We start from the raw sequence: 18,482 nt of genomic DNA, 5'->3' as shown, positions 1-18,482 counted from the left end.
CAATAACATATTTCTATTTTCCTCCTGTGATAATGACATTTTTTTGTCTTTTCCTTAAGATCCAGTTTTTATGTGGCTTTGGCATAACAACTTTTTTTTATTTTTTTAAACACACAAAAGAAAATTTTCTTTTAAATAACTAATTTTCTTTTTCTTTTCTTTTTTTTTCTGAATATATTTTTGCGAGGGGCTTTCATTTCCTTAAAGCGCCCACTAGAGGGCAGCATTATGTCTGATGATCCAGAGTGGTTTTAGCAGAGTTTTAAAACACCGCTACCTGTCATAGTGACCATTACTGTGGTTTAATTTTAACCATCACAGGAAATGATCTGGTTCTCACCAGAAAACAAGCTTTGCCAGATGAATAGGTATAGTCCTGAAGAAAACAGCAGGAAATGACTCTGTGCTCCTGTAAAAAAAACAAAAAACCTATGATGTGAAAAGTAGGGATATATGTCCTCTCAGGGCTTCCATAGTGTTTTATTAAATACTCCTTTAAATCTGGGTCTGTGTGAGGAGTCAGAGCTGAGGAGAGTGAAACAGACACAGAGAGGTTCATGAGCTGAGTCTAACATCACATACGCCTCGTGCTGTCTGAGGAGGAGCTCACACTCACTCATTAAAGAGGAAGGAAACATGCTCTAATGAACAAACAGTTGAAACCAGAGAGGATCTCAGAGACCTGCTGAGTCTGCAGAGTCAGAGGGCATTCAGAATGACGTGTTACAGACTCTCTGCTTCACCCCGCTCAACAAAGACCTTTACCCCGAGAGGTCAGTGCTGATACATGTGACGGCTGCATGTTTCTTTCATGTTATCGTCTGTAAAGACAGAACCATACAGCTTAGAGACATGCCCTGAAAAACCAGTCCCCTGTGAGGCCTGCAGCTTTCTGGGAACAATTCCACAAGTTTCTCCAACAGCCAAACAAACAGGTTTCTCTACAAACAGGTGATACCTGAGCTCCGGTCAAAGTAATGAGTTTTGATTTTCAATAATTTGATCCTTTAAAGTTTAAACTCTGTTAGTGTTAAATCTTGATTTTATATTTCTCTGATGCTGTGGGTTTCGGTTGGTTACATTTAGTGGTTTCATCTAAAACAGGAACACCTCATCACCACCACATGTGTGTTTGTTTCTTCTCTCTCACTTCCCTCTTCAGTGTTTGTGTTGAAATAAAGTTTAGTGTCTATATTTCTATCACTCATTCCTGTAATCAGACCAAAACAAAAACAACTCCTTTCAAAATCAACTAAACCAGGGGTCTGCAACCTGTGGCTCTGGAGCCTCATGCGGCTCCTTGACTCCTTTGGAGTGGCTCCTTGTAGCTTAAAAAATATGATTAAGATAAAGAATTTTTGTTTTTCTTAAAAAGAGCATTGATAATTAAAGACATTGACACTAAATAAAATGATGGGTTAACGTTTTGTTATACTACCATGCATCACTTCTGTCAATAAAGCTTTAAATTTTTTGAGATTTTTACAATTTTTTGACACTTTTTTAAATAATTTTTTTTTAATTTATTTAAAAAAAATAAAACTTTTTTGAATTTCTAAAATTTTGCTTATCATTTGAATTCATTTCTTTGCAATTTTTTTTCTTTTTCTGCAGATTCAAAAAATTTGGCAAACTTTTAAAATTTCAAAATTTAGGAATTTTTTTGAATATTTTTCACAATTTAATTTTTTTTTTTTTGCAAAATTTGGCATTTTAAATTTTGCAAAAATTTTGCAACCAATTGAAATTTCATAAATTTTGCAAATTTAAGAAATGCATAATATTACAAATTTATTTTTTTTATATCTGAAAATGTTAATAGATATTAAAAAAAGACATCACATGTACAATTTTATGAACACAAAAAACTTCTAGTTTCGATAATTTTTTACTAGTTTTACTATGTTTGCAATTTTTTTGAAGATGAAGTAGATTTCGTGGCTCCTGAATGACTGTGATCCAGGTGAGCTGAGGCAAAATGGCTCTCATGAAAGTAAAGGCTGCAGACCCCTGAACTAAACAAACCTTTATTTATACAGCACCTACTTTACAAGCAACAGAACCTACGGTGGCCAGCAAGGACAATCATCCTACACCAGCCACAGTGATTCAGACATCAGAGGACAAAATGCCTCATAAAACAGGTTCAGATTCTTACACTTTTGCAAAGCAGAAACATCCAGTTTTAAAATAAACTGCAGTTCTGGGAGTGTCCACTAGAGGCTGTGTACAGAAATAGCAGAAACTACATCCACAGCCATTCAAAAAGCTGATCTTTACAGCAGAAATAAACATGTTTACAGCCTGGTTCAAAGTATGATTTCAGTCTGAATCGATCTATTTATTTTGTACAATATAAGACTGAAATATTTACACAAACATGAAAACAAAATCAATCTACAAAATAAAATAGAATATAAACTAATATTCATGAGCATGTTCAGCCTCTGCTGGCCAACGAGCTGTAGATGACGGGGTCCTCCACCTGCTCCACCGCTCTGAAAACAACCAACGGGAGATCAGATCAATCCAGTGACAAGAGGAGGAAGAGGATGAGGAGGAAGAGTGTGTTTCAACTGAGAGAAGCAAGCAGCTGTCACTGAAAGCAGGTGCGATACCTCACCTGTCTCTGTTCTGGTGTGTAAACTGGATAAATGCGTAGCTGACATCCTCCACAGGTGGGCTGGTTTCCTGTGGGGGACTTCCTCCCTGAGGGTCAGAGGTCAGCAGGACGTCGCTGTAGACGTGATCAGGATCCTGAAGGAACATGTTCATCAGATGACGTTAGCTCCGTGTTCAGTTTGTGTTTAATGAGATAAACAGCAGGATATGGGCTGACCTTTGTTTCTACGTCTCCTCCCACAGTGCTTTGCTCCTTCTCTGCAGACCTCCTCCTTAAAAAACATCAAATCATCAAGAAAAGGGAACCAGGCGATGTGAGAACCGGACAGAGAAGCATGTGAGATATAAGAGATAAACTCACAGCTCTAGTCATCCTGACTGAAGCAGAGAGGTTAAACGTTTATATTTGTAAAATACCTTTTAAAGACGTAGAGGACCACAGAGAGGATGAACAGAACGAGGAGAAGAGCACACACACCTCCAACTATCAGAGGAAGATGATTCTTCTGTCCTGATGAACACAAAGACCTTCATCACACAGGAAACCACCTTTCCTTATCGATCAGCTGACGTTTGATAATTACTCTCTGAATATCAGATAGACTGACTCAATACACTCATCCAACCCTAATCCATCCATCCATCCATTAATCCATCCATTAATCCATCCAACAACCATCACTTAACCATCATTCATTCATCCATTGGTCCATATATCCATCAATCATCTTTCCATCCATCTTCTCCATTACCTAAACCTTCCTTCATTCATCATCCAACCATCATCCATTTATCATTGATCCATCCGTCCATCTTCCACCATTATTTATTCTGCCTTCTGCCCTTCTGTCTTTCCTTCCTTCCTTCCTTCGGTCCCTCAGTCCTTTAGTCTGTCCGTCGGTCCGTCTGTCCATCCATCCCTCCATCCATAAAACCTTCCAATGACTGTCCATCAATCATCTATCATACATCCATCCTTCAAACCTCATCCATCCATCCATCCGTCCATCCATCCAACTATCCATCCATCCATCCATCCATCCATCCATCCATCCATCCATCCATCCATCCATCCATCCATCAATCCTTCCAATGACTGTCCATTTATCTATCATACATCCATCAATCAAACTTCATCCATCCATCCATCCATCCATCCATTGGTCCATCTATCCATCCATCTATCCATCCATCCATCCATCCATCCATCCATCCATCCATCCTTCCATTGAGTAGTCCAATGACTATCCATCAATCATCTGTCATACAACCATCAATCATCTGTCATCCATCCATCCATCTGTTCAATGACTGTCCATTTATTATCCATCATACATCCATCAATCATCTATCATCCATCCATGTATCCATCCATTCAATAATCCATCCATCCATCCATCCATCCATCCATCCATCCATCCATCCATCCATCCATCCATCCATCCATCCATCCATCCATCAGTCTGTTCACTGGTTGCCCATCAATCATCCATTATACATCCATTAATCATTCCTCATCCATCCATCCGTATGTCAAGCTGTCCAATGACTGTCCATCTGTAATCCATCCATCCATCCATCCATCCATCTATCCATCCATCCTTCCATCCATCCTTCCATCCATCTATCCATTAGCTTCATTATCAAAACCTTCCTTCATCCCTCATCCAACCATCAATCTGTTCAATGACTGTCCTTTAATTATCCATCAATCATTCTTTATTATCTATCCATATATCCATCCATCCATCCATTCACTCTGTAGAAACATGAACCCTGATCCGAACAAACCTTGTCTCTCCACCTTCAGGCTGAATGGCAGGGACTGCGTTCTACCATTGGTTTTCAAAGCACATGAGTAATTCCCAGAATGCATTGCAGTCAGAGGTGTGAGCCTTAGGACGGGGCCAGTCTCGGGTAGGACTTGGCCATTCTTGAACCATGTGACCTCCAATTGGTGAAAGGTACAGACTGACGTGCAGGTCAGAGAGAAGTTTTCACCCTCGGTCACCTCTCCTCCACTGCGCGAGCTCCTGATCTTCATCTTGACGAGGTCTGTGGGACATAAAGAGGGTTTTAACTCCACTTCATGTAAAAAAAAAAAAAAAAAAAAGATATATATATATATATATATATATATATATATATATATATATTCCTGTGACCCCTCATCTCTCATTTCTCAACATTTAGTCTTAGTTAAAGTCTTTGTCTCACCAGCGACGGTGACGTTGACTCCTGAGCGTTCAGTGAAGTGTCCTTTGGAGCGATCAGCCTCCATCCTAAAGCGCAGCGTACCCTCATCCTGCTTCTGTAGCTCTCTGATCTGTAAGGTGCAGTTGCTCCTCTTGTCTCCCAGGTACGTGTAGCGGGGGTTGTTGTTCTGAGGGGAACTGTTCTCCTCTGTTGGGTCACTGTCGTACACGGACGGGGTCTTACCCTGACAGATCTCGTGGTTCTGACACCAGCGGACTCTGACAATCTTTATGGGGTAGACTTTCCCGTCCTGGATGACGGTGTCGTTGGGTGTGAAGGTGCAGGGCAGGGTGACCGTGGACCCTTTTATACCACAGACAGGAGGCGGGTAGACCACACGCTGACCTGCTGCACCTGCACACAGAAACCCCACCAAAGAAATACAACAGTGACAATAATCTACCATCACTCTAAAATCACTGAATTGTCCTTTAACTCCCTATCACAGCTCAGAGTCGAGGAAACCAGCTCAGACTTCAGAGTTCAGTGAAGATAGGACATGAAATAAAGAGTTCAAATAAAGAAAATCTGAAGAGATGCTTCAGTCTTACCTAGAAACAGAAACACCATGTCCCACAGGAGCCTTTTGTCCCAACCTGCCATCCTTAGTGTTCAGCTGTGTGGTTAAACCTGTAGTTTCTAGCCCCCAGTCTGGACATGCAGTAGACTTAACCAGTCAGAGAAACTAAAGTCAAACTGAGAGACAGACAAAGAGGAAAACATTTTCACTTCCTGTTTTTTTTTTTTTCAGAGAACTCTTTATTTGGGGTTTTCTAAGCTCCACTACTTTCGCCGTCACTTCCACTTCAGCCCGCCCACAGACACATCCTGAATTCAGTTTAATTATTGATTTATTTATGGCACAAATAGAAAATAAAACACAAAATGGAGAAAACAAAATGTTATACATGTTTATCTCTCTGAAAACTGACACCGCCGTGGGTTGAGACAGTGGTGTCAATCCTGTTAAATGGCCAATTACTCTTGAGTGTTAAGGTAAACCCAACCTCTGAATAGGCATACCAGTGATTGTTGTAAAATTGTATTGCTCTCAATATCTGGGCTCATCCTTTTGGGACCAGCTCTGTAAACCTTACCTGTGACCAGAATAAATTCTGAAGTGAGAAATAGATCCTCTTCTTGTGATCTTTAGGCGTTGTTCGACTAAAGAACTGATAGATTTCATTATAATAATGATTGGGAAAAGATCAGATCAAAACAAAGAAACAAACAAAAATTTTAGGAGCTGCGCAGGAGGAGCTAAAGAAACCCATTAGGGCTTGTTGAATGTCCCTCCAAGAGACAAGAACAAAATATGAAATGAAAACATCACTTCCTGTTAGGCTGTGAAACAGTCAACTGACAGACATCAGCTGAGTGAAGCCAAGCTGAACCCAAAGCAGGAACAGGAACTTGTAGTAGTCCAGTCCAAACCAACAAGGACCTATGGTAGTCTAAACCTGTAGTAGTCTAGCCCCCAGTCTGGACATGCAGTAGACTAAACCATAGCAGTCTAACCCTTTTAACTGAACCAATAGAAGTTTGTTTGTTTCTATTGGCAGTCTGTAGGAGGCTTGACTAGTCAGGGTCTGAACCTATAGTTGTCTAACCTATGGTGGTCTATCCTGAAGTAGTCTGAACCATAGACTATAAAAAAATGGACGTCATTTTGCTCAACTCGAAGTGAGGTCTCTATAAAAAACTGCTCCCCCTGGTGGCTGGCTGCAGTATAGGTCAAAAAATCCATCTCCCCAGTCATTCCAGATGGGCTGTGATCAAACTTTAAAAAATTAATACGCCTGGTAGAAATGTTTCCCACGTCTGATTGTTGTGGTGATTTGAAGATATCATTAGGCTGTCTTGTATTCAGGTCTTCTTTTTCCGGGAAGTTTTGTTTTCATATAAGAGGTCAAAAACAAGGCTTTGCATCACATTTAATGATGATTGACGGCTGCGATTCTTGCGTATTTTTTTTAGGGGATTGTAAAATATGTTGAAGGTAGAGTCAAGAAGAGATTAGACTCTCGAAAGAAAAAACTTTGGTCTGAACAGTAGCTTGAACTCATAGTAGTCTGAACCTAAAGTTGCTTGAATCCAAGATTTTCCAACCTTTAGTAGTTTGAGCCTGTAGTTGTCTGAACCTATAAATTACATTTCTAAGATTTTGTTCCTAGATTTGGTTGTGTTTGTTCACTGCAAAAAACTGAAATCTTATCAAGTGTTTTTGTCTTTTTTTTTTTAAAAGTAAAAATCATCTTATTATACTCGATATGAGCCACTTTCAACTTATCGATCCAGAAAAATGTCTCGTTTCAAGTTAGAGTACAAAAATGAGGTTTGAATCGCTTGTAACCAGTAAAAAAATCTGCCAATGGAGCAAGAAAAAATTGCTTGAAAATTTCCTTGAGACTAGAACAATGTCCTACTACAAGTAACTCTTCTCTTGTTCCATTGGCAGATTTTTTTTACTGGTTACAATCAATTCAGACCTCATTTTTGTCCTTAAATAACTTTAAACAAGACAATTTTATGGATTGGTCATGTGAATTTGGCTCATATTGAGTCTAAAAAGGAATTTTCTACTGAAAATAAGAAAAACACTTGATAAGATTTCAGTTTTTGCAGTGTTTGACTTGAGGAAATGAAAACAAGTATTCAGTATCTATCAGCTCTGCTTCAGCCGAAACCCTTTTTCATCAGCCTTTGTTTGTGGAAATTTTGAGATTGTGATGATTTGTGGGGTCTGGGAACATCAGGCCTAATTGTCAGTTGAAGACACAAATTAAGTAGTAGCAGTAGCACATTATCATCCCTTGTTGGGAGAATCAAGTTGCAACAGAATTCATACAAAGGTATTTTAAACATGCGACACAGACATCACTGGGACGTGACATAACCGGACGTATCAAACATTAAAAACCAAGTTCAAACACTAAAGACCAGACCAGGTTGGGCAGCCATATGACTAAAACACCTATTCATTGTGAAATTTGATGGCATGTGGAACAAAGGACATCTCACTTTTTTTCTGTACAGTTGGGTACAGTAACAAACTAGCTTAAAATAAATTTCAAATTTGTTGTCAAACACAAAGCCAAGGTACTTAAGCTCTGTGATGAATTGTGTAGGCTCTTTATTTATCAGAGGATTTGGGGTTTTACTTTTACAGCTGATGAAAAACCACTTCCACATAACCCATGTATGGTTTTTAAAAAGTGTATCAGTGGTTTATGTGGGCTGTAATGAATTTGTGAAAGCGAAAACCTCTATAAGACTGGAAGTGATAAGATTTAACAGTGTTTCCTTCACTTCTGTCTCACACTGTTCAACATTTATGTTATTGTGTGGTAGTTATGATGCTACCTTGTTGCACTAGATGGCAGTAATTCACCTGAACCTGAGTCCCACCAGGAGACAAACAGTGTTAGTCATGGTGTTAGTGCATTGTAGGAAACAGTATGCCAGGTAGACTGATCCAGATGTCCAACTGATCAGTAGTACATCTGGGTCACTTCTAGTGTAGTTGGAAAACAACCTGTTACCTGTAAAGATGTGAGTCTGGACAGTAGCATCATGAAGACTGAAGTGTTTTGGAAAACAAGCGCTGCCATCAGAGAAAAGTGGACACAGGCCCTCAGGGACTTTTATTGTGAAAAAGCTGAACAACCACTCAGTGACGACAGAAACATTCAAACAGTTACTGAAACTTCCTCATGCGTACATCTGGAGAAGAGTCACCTGCACGATTCGATATGAAATATTACACTGACCAATCTTCAAACCCTGATCTACTTCAGAGACTTCCTGTACAGGTACATGGTCCCCACCAGGAACTTGTCCTCCTGTTTGTTCGAAACATCGATCATGTAGTTTTTCATCTCCTCGTTGGTCACACAGCTCCACAGCCCCTCCTCCTCCATCAGCCGCAGCTCCTTCTCCATGCACTCTTTGTATTTGTCTCCCAGCTCGGAGTTGGGGTCCACTCTGGACATGCAGACGTAGCCACCTGGAGGACGTGACGGTCATGGAGAGAGGAGAAACAAACGGTAAACCTCAGTCTGACAGACCCAAATAAAAAAACTAGAAGACAATCAATACTCTAATTTTTGAAGAGATACAAGACTGTACCCACTGTGAAATCTAAAATATCTCAAAATACTTTGCAGTTTTTATCCCATACATGCCCAGCTGTTGGTCCAGGAACATGGACTTGATCATGAATAACAGAAGTCTGAGCTCTGAGCAAGAAAAACCTGTCAGGGTTACCCTTTGAAGACAGAGCCAGTCTCAGCTGTCATTGAATGGGAGGCGGAGCTACACCTGGACAGGTGGACTGTCAGTCATGAAGCTGGTGTACAGTCCCATTCAAAGAACTGTTAAGTCCTGTTTCCACCAAGCAGTTCAGTTCGGTTTGTTTCCGCACGGCACACATTTTTTGGCATTTCTGCAAACTAACCTTGGGACAGATCCCCAAATAACTGAGATGAACCGTCCCACTTTTTGGGACCCTTCCAATGGGAGTGCTAAACTAAACCGATCAGTTCCCAGAAGGTGGAGCTTCAACCCTGCAGACAGTTGATTGGTCGGAAGAATTGTCACTTACCGTGTCATAGCAGCTGTATTTCTCCCCACAGCTAGGTGTACAGATTTTTCGACCCCCGATATTGTCATGATATGAAACTAACCTGAAACCGACCTGATACCTTTCTCTGATAAATCCCATATGGGTTGGGTGATCACATTGAAAGTGACGAATCATATTTGTTGTATTAAAGTGAGCCCTGTTGGTTCCTCCTCAAAGAACAAGTACTTCACAAATGCTGCAAGATGCTGTTTTACTATCGTAGCTTTCCAAAGAGAAATTTTTTCAGTGTGGTTTGATTTACAGCAGCCGTAAAGCGTAACAGTGCTAAAACACGTGAAAACTGGATCAGTCCCAATCACGTAACAAAATCTGATGCTATCTGATCCCCCAACAGTAGCCATATCAGGGGCTGATACCGATCAGTGTATCAGATAGGGACATCCCTACTCATTGCACACAGTCTTCTCTGATTGAACTTTGTAACAAAGGGCCACATGCCAATCACAAAGAAGACAAATTACTGGATGTCTTACATCCTTGCTCTTTGTTTATCCTGTTGAGTTTCCCTTCTTCGTGGGACTCATTAGCGCTGTACACTGTTGCACTGCTATAGCGTCATCATATTGCGTAACTGATGGGGCTATCGGCATCCTGCTTACATGCTGCCTACCACAAGGGGGCTCTGTTGGCTGTGGAAACACAAATAGGATCAGTCTTAACCGAGTCAACCCATACCAAACCGTAGTGATATAAACCACTGCTTGATGGAATAGGGCTTTAGGGGACCACCTGACCTCAGGTGAGCATTTACTTCTCAAGGTGCAAGAGGAGCATAGCTGTCCAGTCTTCTGTTTTGGCTGGGAAACTACCGTATTTACCCTCTTATCTGTCCTCCCATATTGGTACTCTCCTGTCAATGTCCCTTAATAAAAGAACAACATTTTCCTCTGTCAGCCCTGCGATTGGCTGGCGACCAGCCTAGGGTGTACCCCGCCTCTCGCCCAATGACAGCTGGAATAGGCTCCAGCCACCTGCGACCCTGAACAGGATAAGCGGTTAAGAAAATGGATGGATGGCATTCCTCTGTCTCTTCAAACTGGACTCTGCCAGTAGCCTTGCGAAAAACTGCCACCTGCTGTAGCCTCGGTGGCAGTTCTTGCAAGGTTGGCGCTGACAGTTGGAAGAAACCATAGCTGTCAAGTCTCCCGTTTTGGCCGGGAAACTACCTTATTTTACCCCCTATACCTGGGTGGGGCAGCTCACAGCGTGCACCAGAAAATTTATCTTATTTTCAATCCAAAATTGACGGGTACAGGAGGATCCTGGACAAACACAGAGTTCTGGTGAGACAGTTACCTGGTTTAGCAGCTTGGCAGAGCTCCCTGATGATGCTGACTGGAATGTGCTCATGACGGAGGGCGCCGACGATCACCACCACATCGTATGTACCTGAAACCAGCAGAGGGAGCTGTTAGCAAGCGAAAACTGGTCTGAAAACATGGGACAAAGCATGAGTGCTGAAATCTGCTATTCTTCAGTGTCCTCTTGAGACTGGCTCTGGGAGTGCCAGAAACCACAGACACACCAAGCCCAAAATAAGCTGTTTTCTATGGCAAGCCCTTTTAACATTTAAAAGCTAGTCTGGATATGTAATACAGATATCCGCAATTCAATTCCTCCTAGTCAAATTGAACATTTCAGATATCCACAATGATTATTCCTATCCGCAATTATAATTTCAAATATCCACAACTTAATTCCTCCTAGGACAAATCACGCCCCTTTCCCCATTCATGTGTGTGGGGTTTCTCATTACAGATATCTTAAATTCAGTTATGGATAGCCACAATGTGAGATGTGGATATCTGCAACTAAATTATGATTATCCATAAGTCTAGTTGCAGATATCTACAATTTCATTCTGGCTAGTCACAATTCCAAATCAAGATATCTTCGACCCCCTTTCATTAAAGATATCTATAATAGCATTTATAGATATCTTAAATCACATTTTGACTAGTCAAAATGCCGTTATAGATATCTTGAACTGGAATTACGCCTAGTCAGAATGAAATTGTAGATATCTGCAACTAGATTTATGGGTAGCCATAATTTAGTTGCAGATATCTATAATCAAGTTACAGATATCTTTAAATTAATTGTGGTTAGAGATATCTCAATTTCTAGATATCTTAATCTTTTTATTTTGACTAGTCAAAATGTAATCACAGATATCTTGAAACAGTTTCGACTAGGCAAATTGATGTTGCAGATATCTGTAATGATGACACAAGTCGTAGATTTCTTGCACAACTCTCTCGTGAACGTAGCTCTTTTTCCCCTCAAAGTCCCTGATTATAAATTCGTTCTATTTCATGGCATTTTCAAAATACCTGGTTGATGACCGCAATCGCCATTTCTTCTGCAAAGAAAACTGTTGAATGATTTTTTCTCTTCTCTCCTCCAGTTTATTTGGGTCAGTATCCAATGGGAAGCCTCACATGTCCAGCGTCATGAACACATTTCTGACAGTCAAAATCACATTCAAGATATCTTTAACGGTAATTCTGGATAATCAAAACTGAATTAGTGATATCTGCAAGTGACATTTAGGATGGTGACGAGGCGAAGGGCAGCTTTCGGGAGTCATTGCAGATATCTGTAACTCAGTTTTGACTAGTGGAAACTGAGTTACACATATCTCTAACTGTCATTGTGACTAGTGGAAACTGAATTATAGATTTCTCCAACTGTATTTTTGACTTGTCAAAATTCAATTTTGACTAGTCATAATTATGTTGTTGATACCTATAATGTTAATTCCAGAGAGTCATATGTAGCTATTAAATGTTAAAGAGGTTGCCATAGTTTTCAAAAAGACAGAATTCCGTCTATGACCTCAGAGTTCTAGAACTCCTGCTGTTGCTCTCCACAGTGACTGGTTTGCATGCACCTGATTGGTCGATACTCCTCAGACCACAAACAGATACCAGAGTGTGTAGAGTATGTAGTGTGTGTTTGTGGAGTGTACCGGACTCTGCAGGCAGTGGCTCTGTTCCCAGTACAGCCAGTCTGAGATCCTTGTAGTACCCAGTTGCAGTAGCTAGATCCAGCATGTTCTTACTGCCGTCCACTCCCACAAAGTGTTTGAAGCCCAGCTCAAGCATCTGTTCAAACAGGAACAGCAGAACCAGCATCAACCTGGACCCTGAACCCCCTAGAAGACTTTCAGACCTCCTGAACCACAAGGGTTTTTCTTTGAAGAGAAACTTGTTATGATGAAAGCTTATGACTCACCAGTTTGGCGACTAGTCCTGATCCACAGGCGACATCCAGTACCTGAACATCTCCACGGTTGCTAGTGGGGTAGTTAGCATTCAGGAAATCTACCACCAGGTTAGGAGCCCTGTAGTTGATCTTCTCTGAGTCCTGGTGGAGTGGAAATAAAGCGGAAAGTAGGACTCATTACGTGATGGTAAGACCATACCTGCCACCACCGCCATTTCAGTCAACCCCCGCTAAACTCTGATTTGCAATTTCTCCCGATTTTTTGAGTTAAAGGATAAGTTTGGTTTATACAGCTTTTACATTGTTTATAGAATGAAGTAGAACAAAATACTCACCCAGAAGGCTTTCCTGATCCAAGCAGTGCTTCGGGAGATATTAAGATCCAAAATTGTGCAGCAGACGTCGGTATAATGGGATCCATCAGGGCATAGACAGCGCCGCTCCTAAAACTGCATCAATCGTCCAAAAACTTGTGTTTTTCACCAATATTCCATCATGGTCCACTCCGGGTTAGTTCTCTGCTGCAGTCTGTGTCACTCCAGACAGCGCTGTGTGGCTGTACTGACCTCTGAACTGACGAAGACTTTGTTTACATTTGCCACTCAAGAAAGGAGGAAGTGTAGTCAGCTCTCCAGAGAGTACTGCGTATGAGCGGAGGGGCAATCGTAAACAAAGTCTTCGTCAGTTTAGAGGTCAGTACAGCCACACAGCGCTGTCTGGAGTGACACAGACTGCAGCAGAGGACTAACCCAGAGTGGACCATGATGGAATATTGGTGAAAAACATGAGTTTTTGGGTGGTTAATGCAGTTTTAGGAGCGGCGCTGTCTATGCCCCGATGGATCCCATCATACGGACGTCCGCTGCACGATTTTGGAACTGAATATCTCCTGAAGCACTGCTTGGATCAGGAAAGCCTTCTGGGTGAGTATTTTGTTCTACTTCATTCTATAAACAATGTAAAAGCTGTATTAACCAAACTTATCCTTAAATGCAATAGCAGACTATCAATTACGGAAAAAAAAAAAAAAAAAGATTTTATCTTGCTCGGCTCAAAGTGAGGTCACCACAAATACTACCCCCCTGGTGGCTGGCTGCAGTACAGGTCAAAAGCTCTGTCTCCCCAGTAATTCCAGATGGGCTGTGGTCAAACTTTATAAAATGAATACACCTGGTAGAAATGTTTCTCACGACCAAATGCTGTGGTGATATGATGATATTTTGGGCTGCGTTTCACTGACATCGAACACCAACGGAAACTGTATTTCTGAATTTAAGGAATGTAGCGAGATGATCATGCTTTTCAAATTCAATACAATAATTCTGATTCAGTTTCTAGAAATCTCATTACTTTTATGAACAGGTTTTTGTTTACGTTATGACAAACGTTGTAGCATATTTTCCCACATTTTAACTCTGTATATCTCAAAGCTAAACCTTTGCTCTCTGACCTCTTCGTAGGTCTTGGCCCAGACGTCGTAGAAGCTCGCCGTCTGCTGTGAGTCGTAACCTTTCCAGCACTGAAGGAAGGTCTTGATGTCATCCACGGTTCTGGTGCAGTCGGACATGGTGATGAGGATCTTCAGACCTGTCAGAGAGGACACCCTTCACACGTGTGACACCTGACAGGTGAGGTGGAAAAACCGGCACAGAGTGTTTCCTGACGCCTTGGGCAGCTGCTCTGATTTACAGGGGTTACGTAACCTGTCAGCGGTGATAAGGCCGCTCTTCTAGATCACTCCACAGTCGGCTGGCCTTTGATGCACAGGAGACTACGGTAGTACAATCATACGCAACTAAGGTTGCTCAATAAGATAAAGTCCTTTCTGTCCCGTGCACATTTGGAAGTCGTCATTCAAGCTTTTATCTCCTCTGTATTCTGGCATCAGCAGGTGTAATACTCAAACGCTGCTGCCCCCTACTGGTTACCTGTGAGTTTGAGAGTTGATTTTAAGGTTTGACTTGTTTTAAAGCCCTCAGTGTGACCTCCTTACTCCCTGGGACCCCCAGCAGGGCTCGACTACTGGTACCAAAATCCAGACTGGTCACTAAAGGGGGCGCCAGGCCTTTGCTGCTCGGGTCCCCAAGTTTTGGAATTCAGGAATCTCAGCGTCAAAGTCAAAAATACTTTACTGATCCCCGAGGGGAAATTGCTTTTTGGTTACAACTACTCCTTCAAAAAGTGTTAAAAACAAAAAAAGTAATATAAATCTTAAGATACAAGAAAGTACAAAGTTAAAGCCTGAGTGTAATGTGAAATTGAAGATAAGTAGATTGTTTTTTATTGACATTTTACTTCTTTTGCATTGTTTTATTTTTTTTATTAATGTGATTTTAACCGTATTTTATTTTATTTTATCATCAAGCACCTTGCTATTGGTTTTAAAAGGTGCTATACAACTAAAACTGGATTGGATTGGACTTTGACCTCGAAGGTCAGAGAGACCTGGACGACTGAGCAATGAAATGATGATGAAATGATCTCCTGTGACCTTTAAACCCATGTGACCTTTACTTTCATGTGACATTTAAACCCATGTGATGTTTAATCCCATGTGACCTCTGGAGTAATCTGTGATTAAATAGTTATAAAGAGATTAAACAGACAATCCACATGAAATCTGCAGTTTGTGTTAAAACCCAGAGTAGAGGACTGGTTTTAATCTGGATTACAGTGAAATATTTCAGGTCTGACGGGGGATGAGAGAGCAGATTAATTTACTGCAGATGTATATGTTGGAGGCAGGATATGTTCCTGTGAGATAGTCTGACCCCACACTCCAGGATTAAATCCATCAAGCTGTGAGACTATCCCACTCTGAGCATCTGTTCATTGATAAAGTAATCTGGATTACTCAATCTGTTAGAGTTTGAATCTAAAACAGGTTTGAAGAATCTAGTTTTAGCTTTAAAAGAAGGACAGAGTTAATCTGGATTATCTGATCCTGAAGAGAAAAGAGTTAATTGACAGGTCTGGATCGCTCTAATCTGGATTAAAAGTCTGATAACTGGGATTAAAGGATGGATTACAGGTCTGATCTTTCTCAGATTCTTTCCCTCGATTAGAGTTTAATCTGAAGCCAACATTTCTGAATGAAAGCTGATTAGAAACTGGGCTCACCTGTGTGTGTGTGTGTGTGTGGATGAGAGCTGGAGGACTCACCTGTGTGTGTGGATGAGGTGCAGGCTCAGGAGCAGGTGTGAGGCTGAGAGTGTGTGAGTGTGTGAGGGCTGAAGGAGTTTTATCAGGTGCAGAGGTGAACAGGTTTATCAGAAGAACCTCCCGTGACTCAGCCGAGGGGAGGGGGCTGGTCCGCTCCACCTGACTCAGGTAGACAACGTGAGAGACCTGCAGGTCTACCAGGAAATCGAGGAACAGTGTGTGTTTTATTGGGGGAGAGGGCTGCAAACAGGTGAGGATCAGATCTACTTTATAGGATCTGCATTTACCTGTCATTTATACAGTTGAACACTGCAAAAAGCTGAAATCTTATCAAGTGTTTTTGTCTTATTTTAAGTAAAAATTGTCCTATTATACTCGGTATGAGCCACATTTGCCTGACTAGTCCAGAAAAAATGTCTTGTTTCAATTAATAGACGATAATTAGGCCTGAATTTCTGTAACAAGTAAAGAAAAATCTGCCAATGGAATTCTAGTTGCAAGCACATTTTTGGGCAAATTTTTCTTGTCCCATTAGCAGATTTTTTTTTATTTGTTACAGGCAACTCAGAGCTCATTTTTTTTCTTCAAATAACTTAAAATGAGACATGTTTTTGGACTGGTCAGGTGAATGTGGCTCATACTAAGTCTAAAAAGACTTTTTCTACTGAAAAAAAAGCAAAAACACTTGATAAGGTTACAGTTTTTTACAGTGTACAGCTGGCTTTTTTCAGAGGGGCCTTCTGTCTGTGCTCTGCATTCATTTTGTCTGTATTTTTGCACATTTCCATAAAGTTTACGAATACGGGAAAACAGAGCAGTACCACCGGAAACCATGGGGGCAGTATTGCTGTTACTAGATAGGCTAGCTCTAGCAAGACACGAAGAAGAAATAATGGCAAAACTTGGATGATGTATTTAACTGCCTCACCAACCGCTGCCTTCTACAACTCTGACTCTGTTTTTTTTTTTGTGCTAGCAGTATATTTGCAATACCTTCTCCACAGTCACAATCATTGACTGTATGTAGAGTGGACAGCGTGGCTCCGCTATTTATCATTGTACGGTTTTGAAGCCAAAATACCGCCGAGTCAGGCGCCACCATTGTAGCAGTTGTGCAGCCAGAGTCTGTGCAGTAGAGACGATGAGGGATTCTGGGAGAATCTGAGTGGAGCTTGGTGACAAAAATAATAATATTTTTTTCTGCTTTCGAGAGTCTAATCACTTCCTGACTCTACCTCCCGACATTTTTACAATCTCTGAAAAAAATACATATGAACGGCAGCTGTCAATCATCATTAAACGTAACATAAAGCCTTGTTTTTAACCTCTTATAACTAATGAAAACAAAACTTTTCAGAAAAAAAAGAGGACTTGAATACAAGGCAGCCAAATAATATCTTCAAATCACCACAACAATCAGACGTGAGAAACATTTCTACGAGTTGTATTAATTTTTTAAAGTTTGACCACAGCCCATCTGGAATGACTGGAAAGCCAGATTTTTAAACCTATACTGCAGCCAGCCACCAGGGGGAGCAGTTTTTGTGGAGACCTCACTTCGAGCCGAGCAAGTGGACGTCCATTTTTTTTACAGTCTATGGTCACAATTAGCGATAGACCAATGAGTTTTTTTTTCATGGCAGATGCTGATACTGATTATTGGTAGTCGAGAAGACCGATGTTTGGAGCCAATATTTATTTGCAGTGAAAGTAAAAACATTGTCGTCAAAGTTTTGAATAGCACAAACAGCATATGTTTATCAAACAGCTCCTAATCTCAGCAGCATGTCTTATAAAAGTTAGATAAAAATTTGATAAAAAATTTTTTTTTCAAAATTTAACTGCAATAAAACTGGACTGAATTAATTTTGTGCTGCTTTTTATAGCCATGTAATGCATTTGCAATATTTTTCTTTTTAGAGTTCACAAGTTTTTTCTTGCCATCTAGGGCTTCCATAGAGCAGACAGAGAAACTCTGCAGAGAAGCAGCAACAAGCTAAATGTTTGCAGTTAAAATCATGTCTTATCATTTGAAGAAAAAAAATCCTGTGGGTATTTACAAAAAAAGAGTATTTTTTGTTTGTGACGATTAAAATAAGACAGTACGATATGGTGCTAACTGCGTTAGCCTGTTAATGAGTTATTCCATTAGCATTAAGCTATCAGACTTTCGCTAACCAAATTTAGCTGGTTAAGGATTACTTTCCTTTTCTCAGTTAGGCTGTTTAACATCTGTTTCCCACGGCCCTTGAGTGTTGAGTCTACACTAATAACATCATGTACTATTTCCATATCAACATGGTCAGCAACCTTGATCCTTGGAGTGATTAAAGGACACGTCTTGAGGGACTGCCAGCGAGCAGAGCTGCCGATTATGTTTGCATAACGCTTTTGGCAGTAACTGTATGAGTAGTTGTGAGTCATATAGGACTGGCATCTTTATTATAGTTTAAAGAGAAACGTTCTGCAGAAACATTCTCCTCTCGATGTGAGTGTGTTTGTGTGTGAGAGAGAGTGTGCATCCACAGCTTTGACTACTGATTGGCTGTTAAGCACGGCTGCAGTTTTA

The 18,482-nt window shown here is 40.8% G+C and overlaps 2 protein-coding genes across 2 annotated transcripts; both read right to left on the bottom strand.

The window, feature by feature from the left end:
• Positions 1 to 1,943: 1,943 nt before the first annotated feature.
• On the bottom strand, positions 1,944 to 5,561 carry LOC141801172 (sialoadhesin-like). The gene is made up of 7 exons (XM_074684127.1): positions 5,430 to 5,561; positions 4,840 to 5,232; positions 4,414 to 4,677; positions 3,040 to 3,133; positions 2,840 to 2,894; positions 2,624 to 2,757; positions 1,944 to 2,498 (listed from the first exon to the last, which is right to left on the bottom strand). The coding sequence occupies exons 1-7, from the start codon at positions 5,479 to 5,481 to the stop codon at positions 2,441 to 2,443; spliced, it is 1,050 nt and encodes a 349-aa protein (XP_074540228.1). The 5' UTR covers positions 5,482 to 5,561; the 3' UTR covers positions 1,944 to 2,440.
• A 2,962-nt stretch (positions 5,562 to 8,523) lies between these two features.
• On the bottom strand, positions 8,524 to 14,318 carry LOC141800527 (methyltransferase-like protein 27). Its single transcript, XM_074683123.1, has 5 exons — positions 14,202 to 14,318; positions 12,761 to 12,892; positions 12,495 to 12,630; positions 10,820 to 10,912; positions 8,524 to 8,884 (listed from the first exon to the last, which is right to left on the bottom strand). The coding sequence occupies exons 1-5, from the start codon at positions 14,316 to 14,318 to the stop codon at positions 8,667 to 8,669; spliced, it is 696 nt and encodes a 231-aa protein (XP_074539224.1). The 3' UTR covers positions 8,524 to 8,666.
• Positions 14,319 to 18,482: the final 4,164 nt, after the last annotated feature.

This window comes from Halichoeres trimaculatus, unplaced genomic scaffold (assembly GCF_033239565.1).
Source record: "Halichoeres trimaculatus isolate MK-OKI-2021-1 unplaced genomic scaffold, fHalTri1.1 fHalTri1_scaffold_12, whole genome shotgun sequence".
In the NCBI taxonomy this organism is placed as follows: Eukaryota; Metazoa; Chordata; class Actinopteri; order Labriformes; family Labridae; genus Halichoeres; species Halichoeres trimaculatus.
The sequence above is the reverse complement of the archived record's forward strand: the minus strand, read 5'-3'. Positions and strand labels throughout refer to the sequence as shown.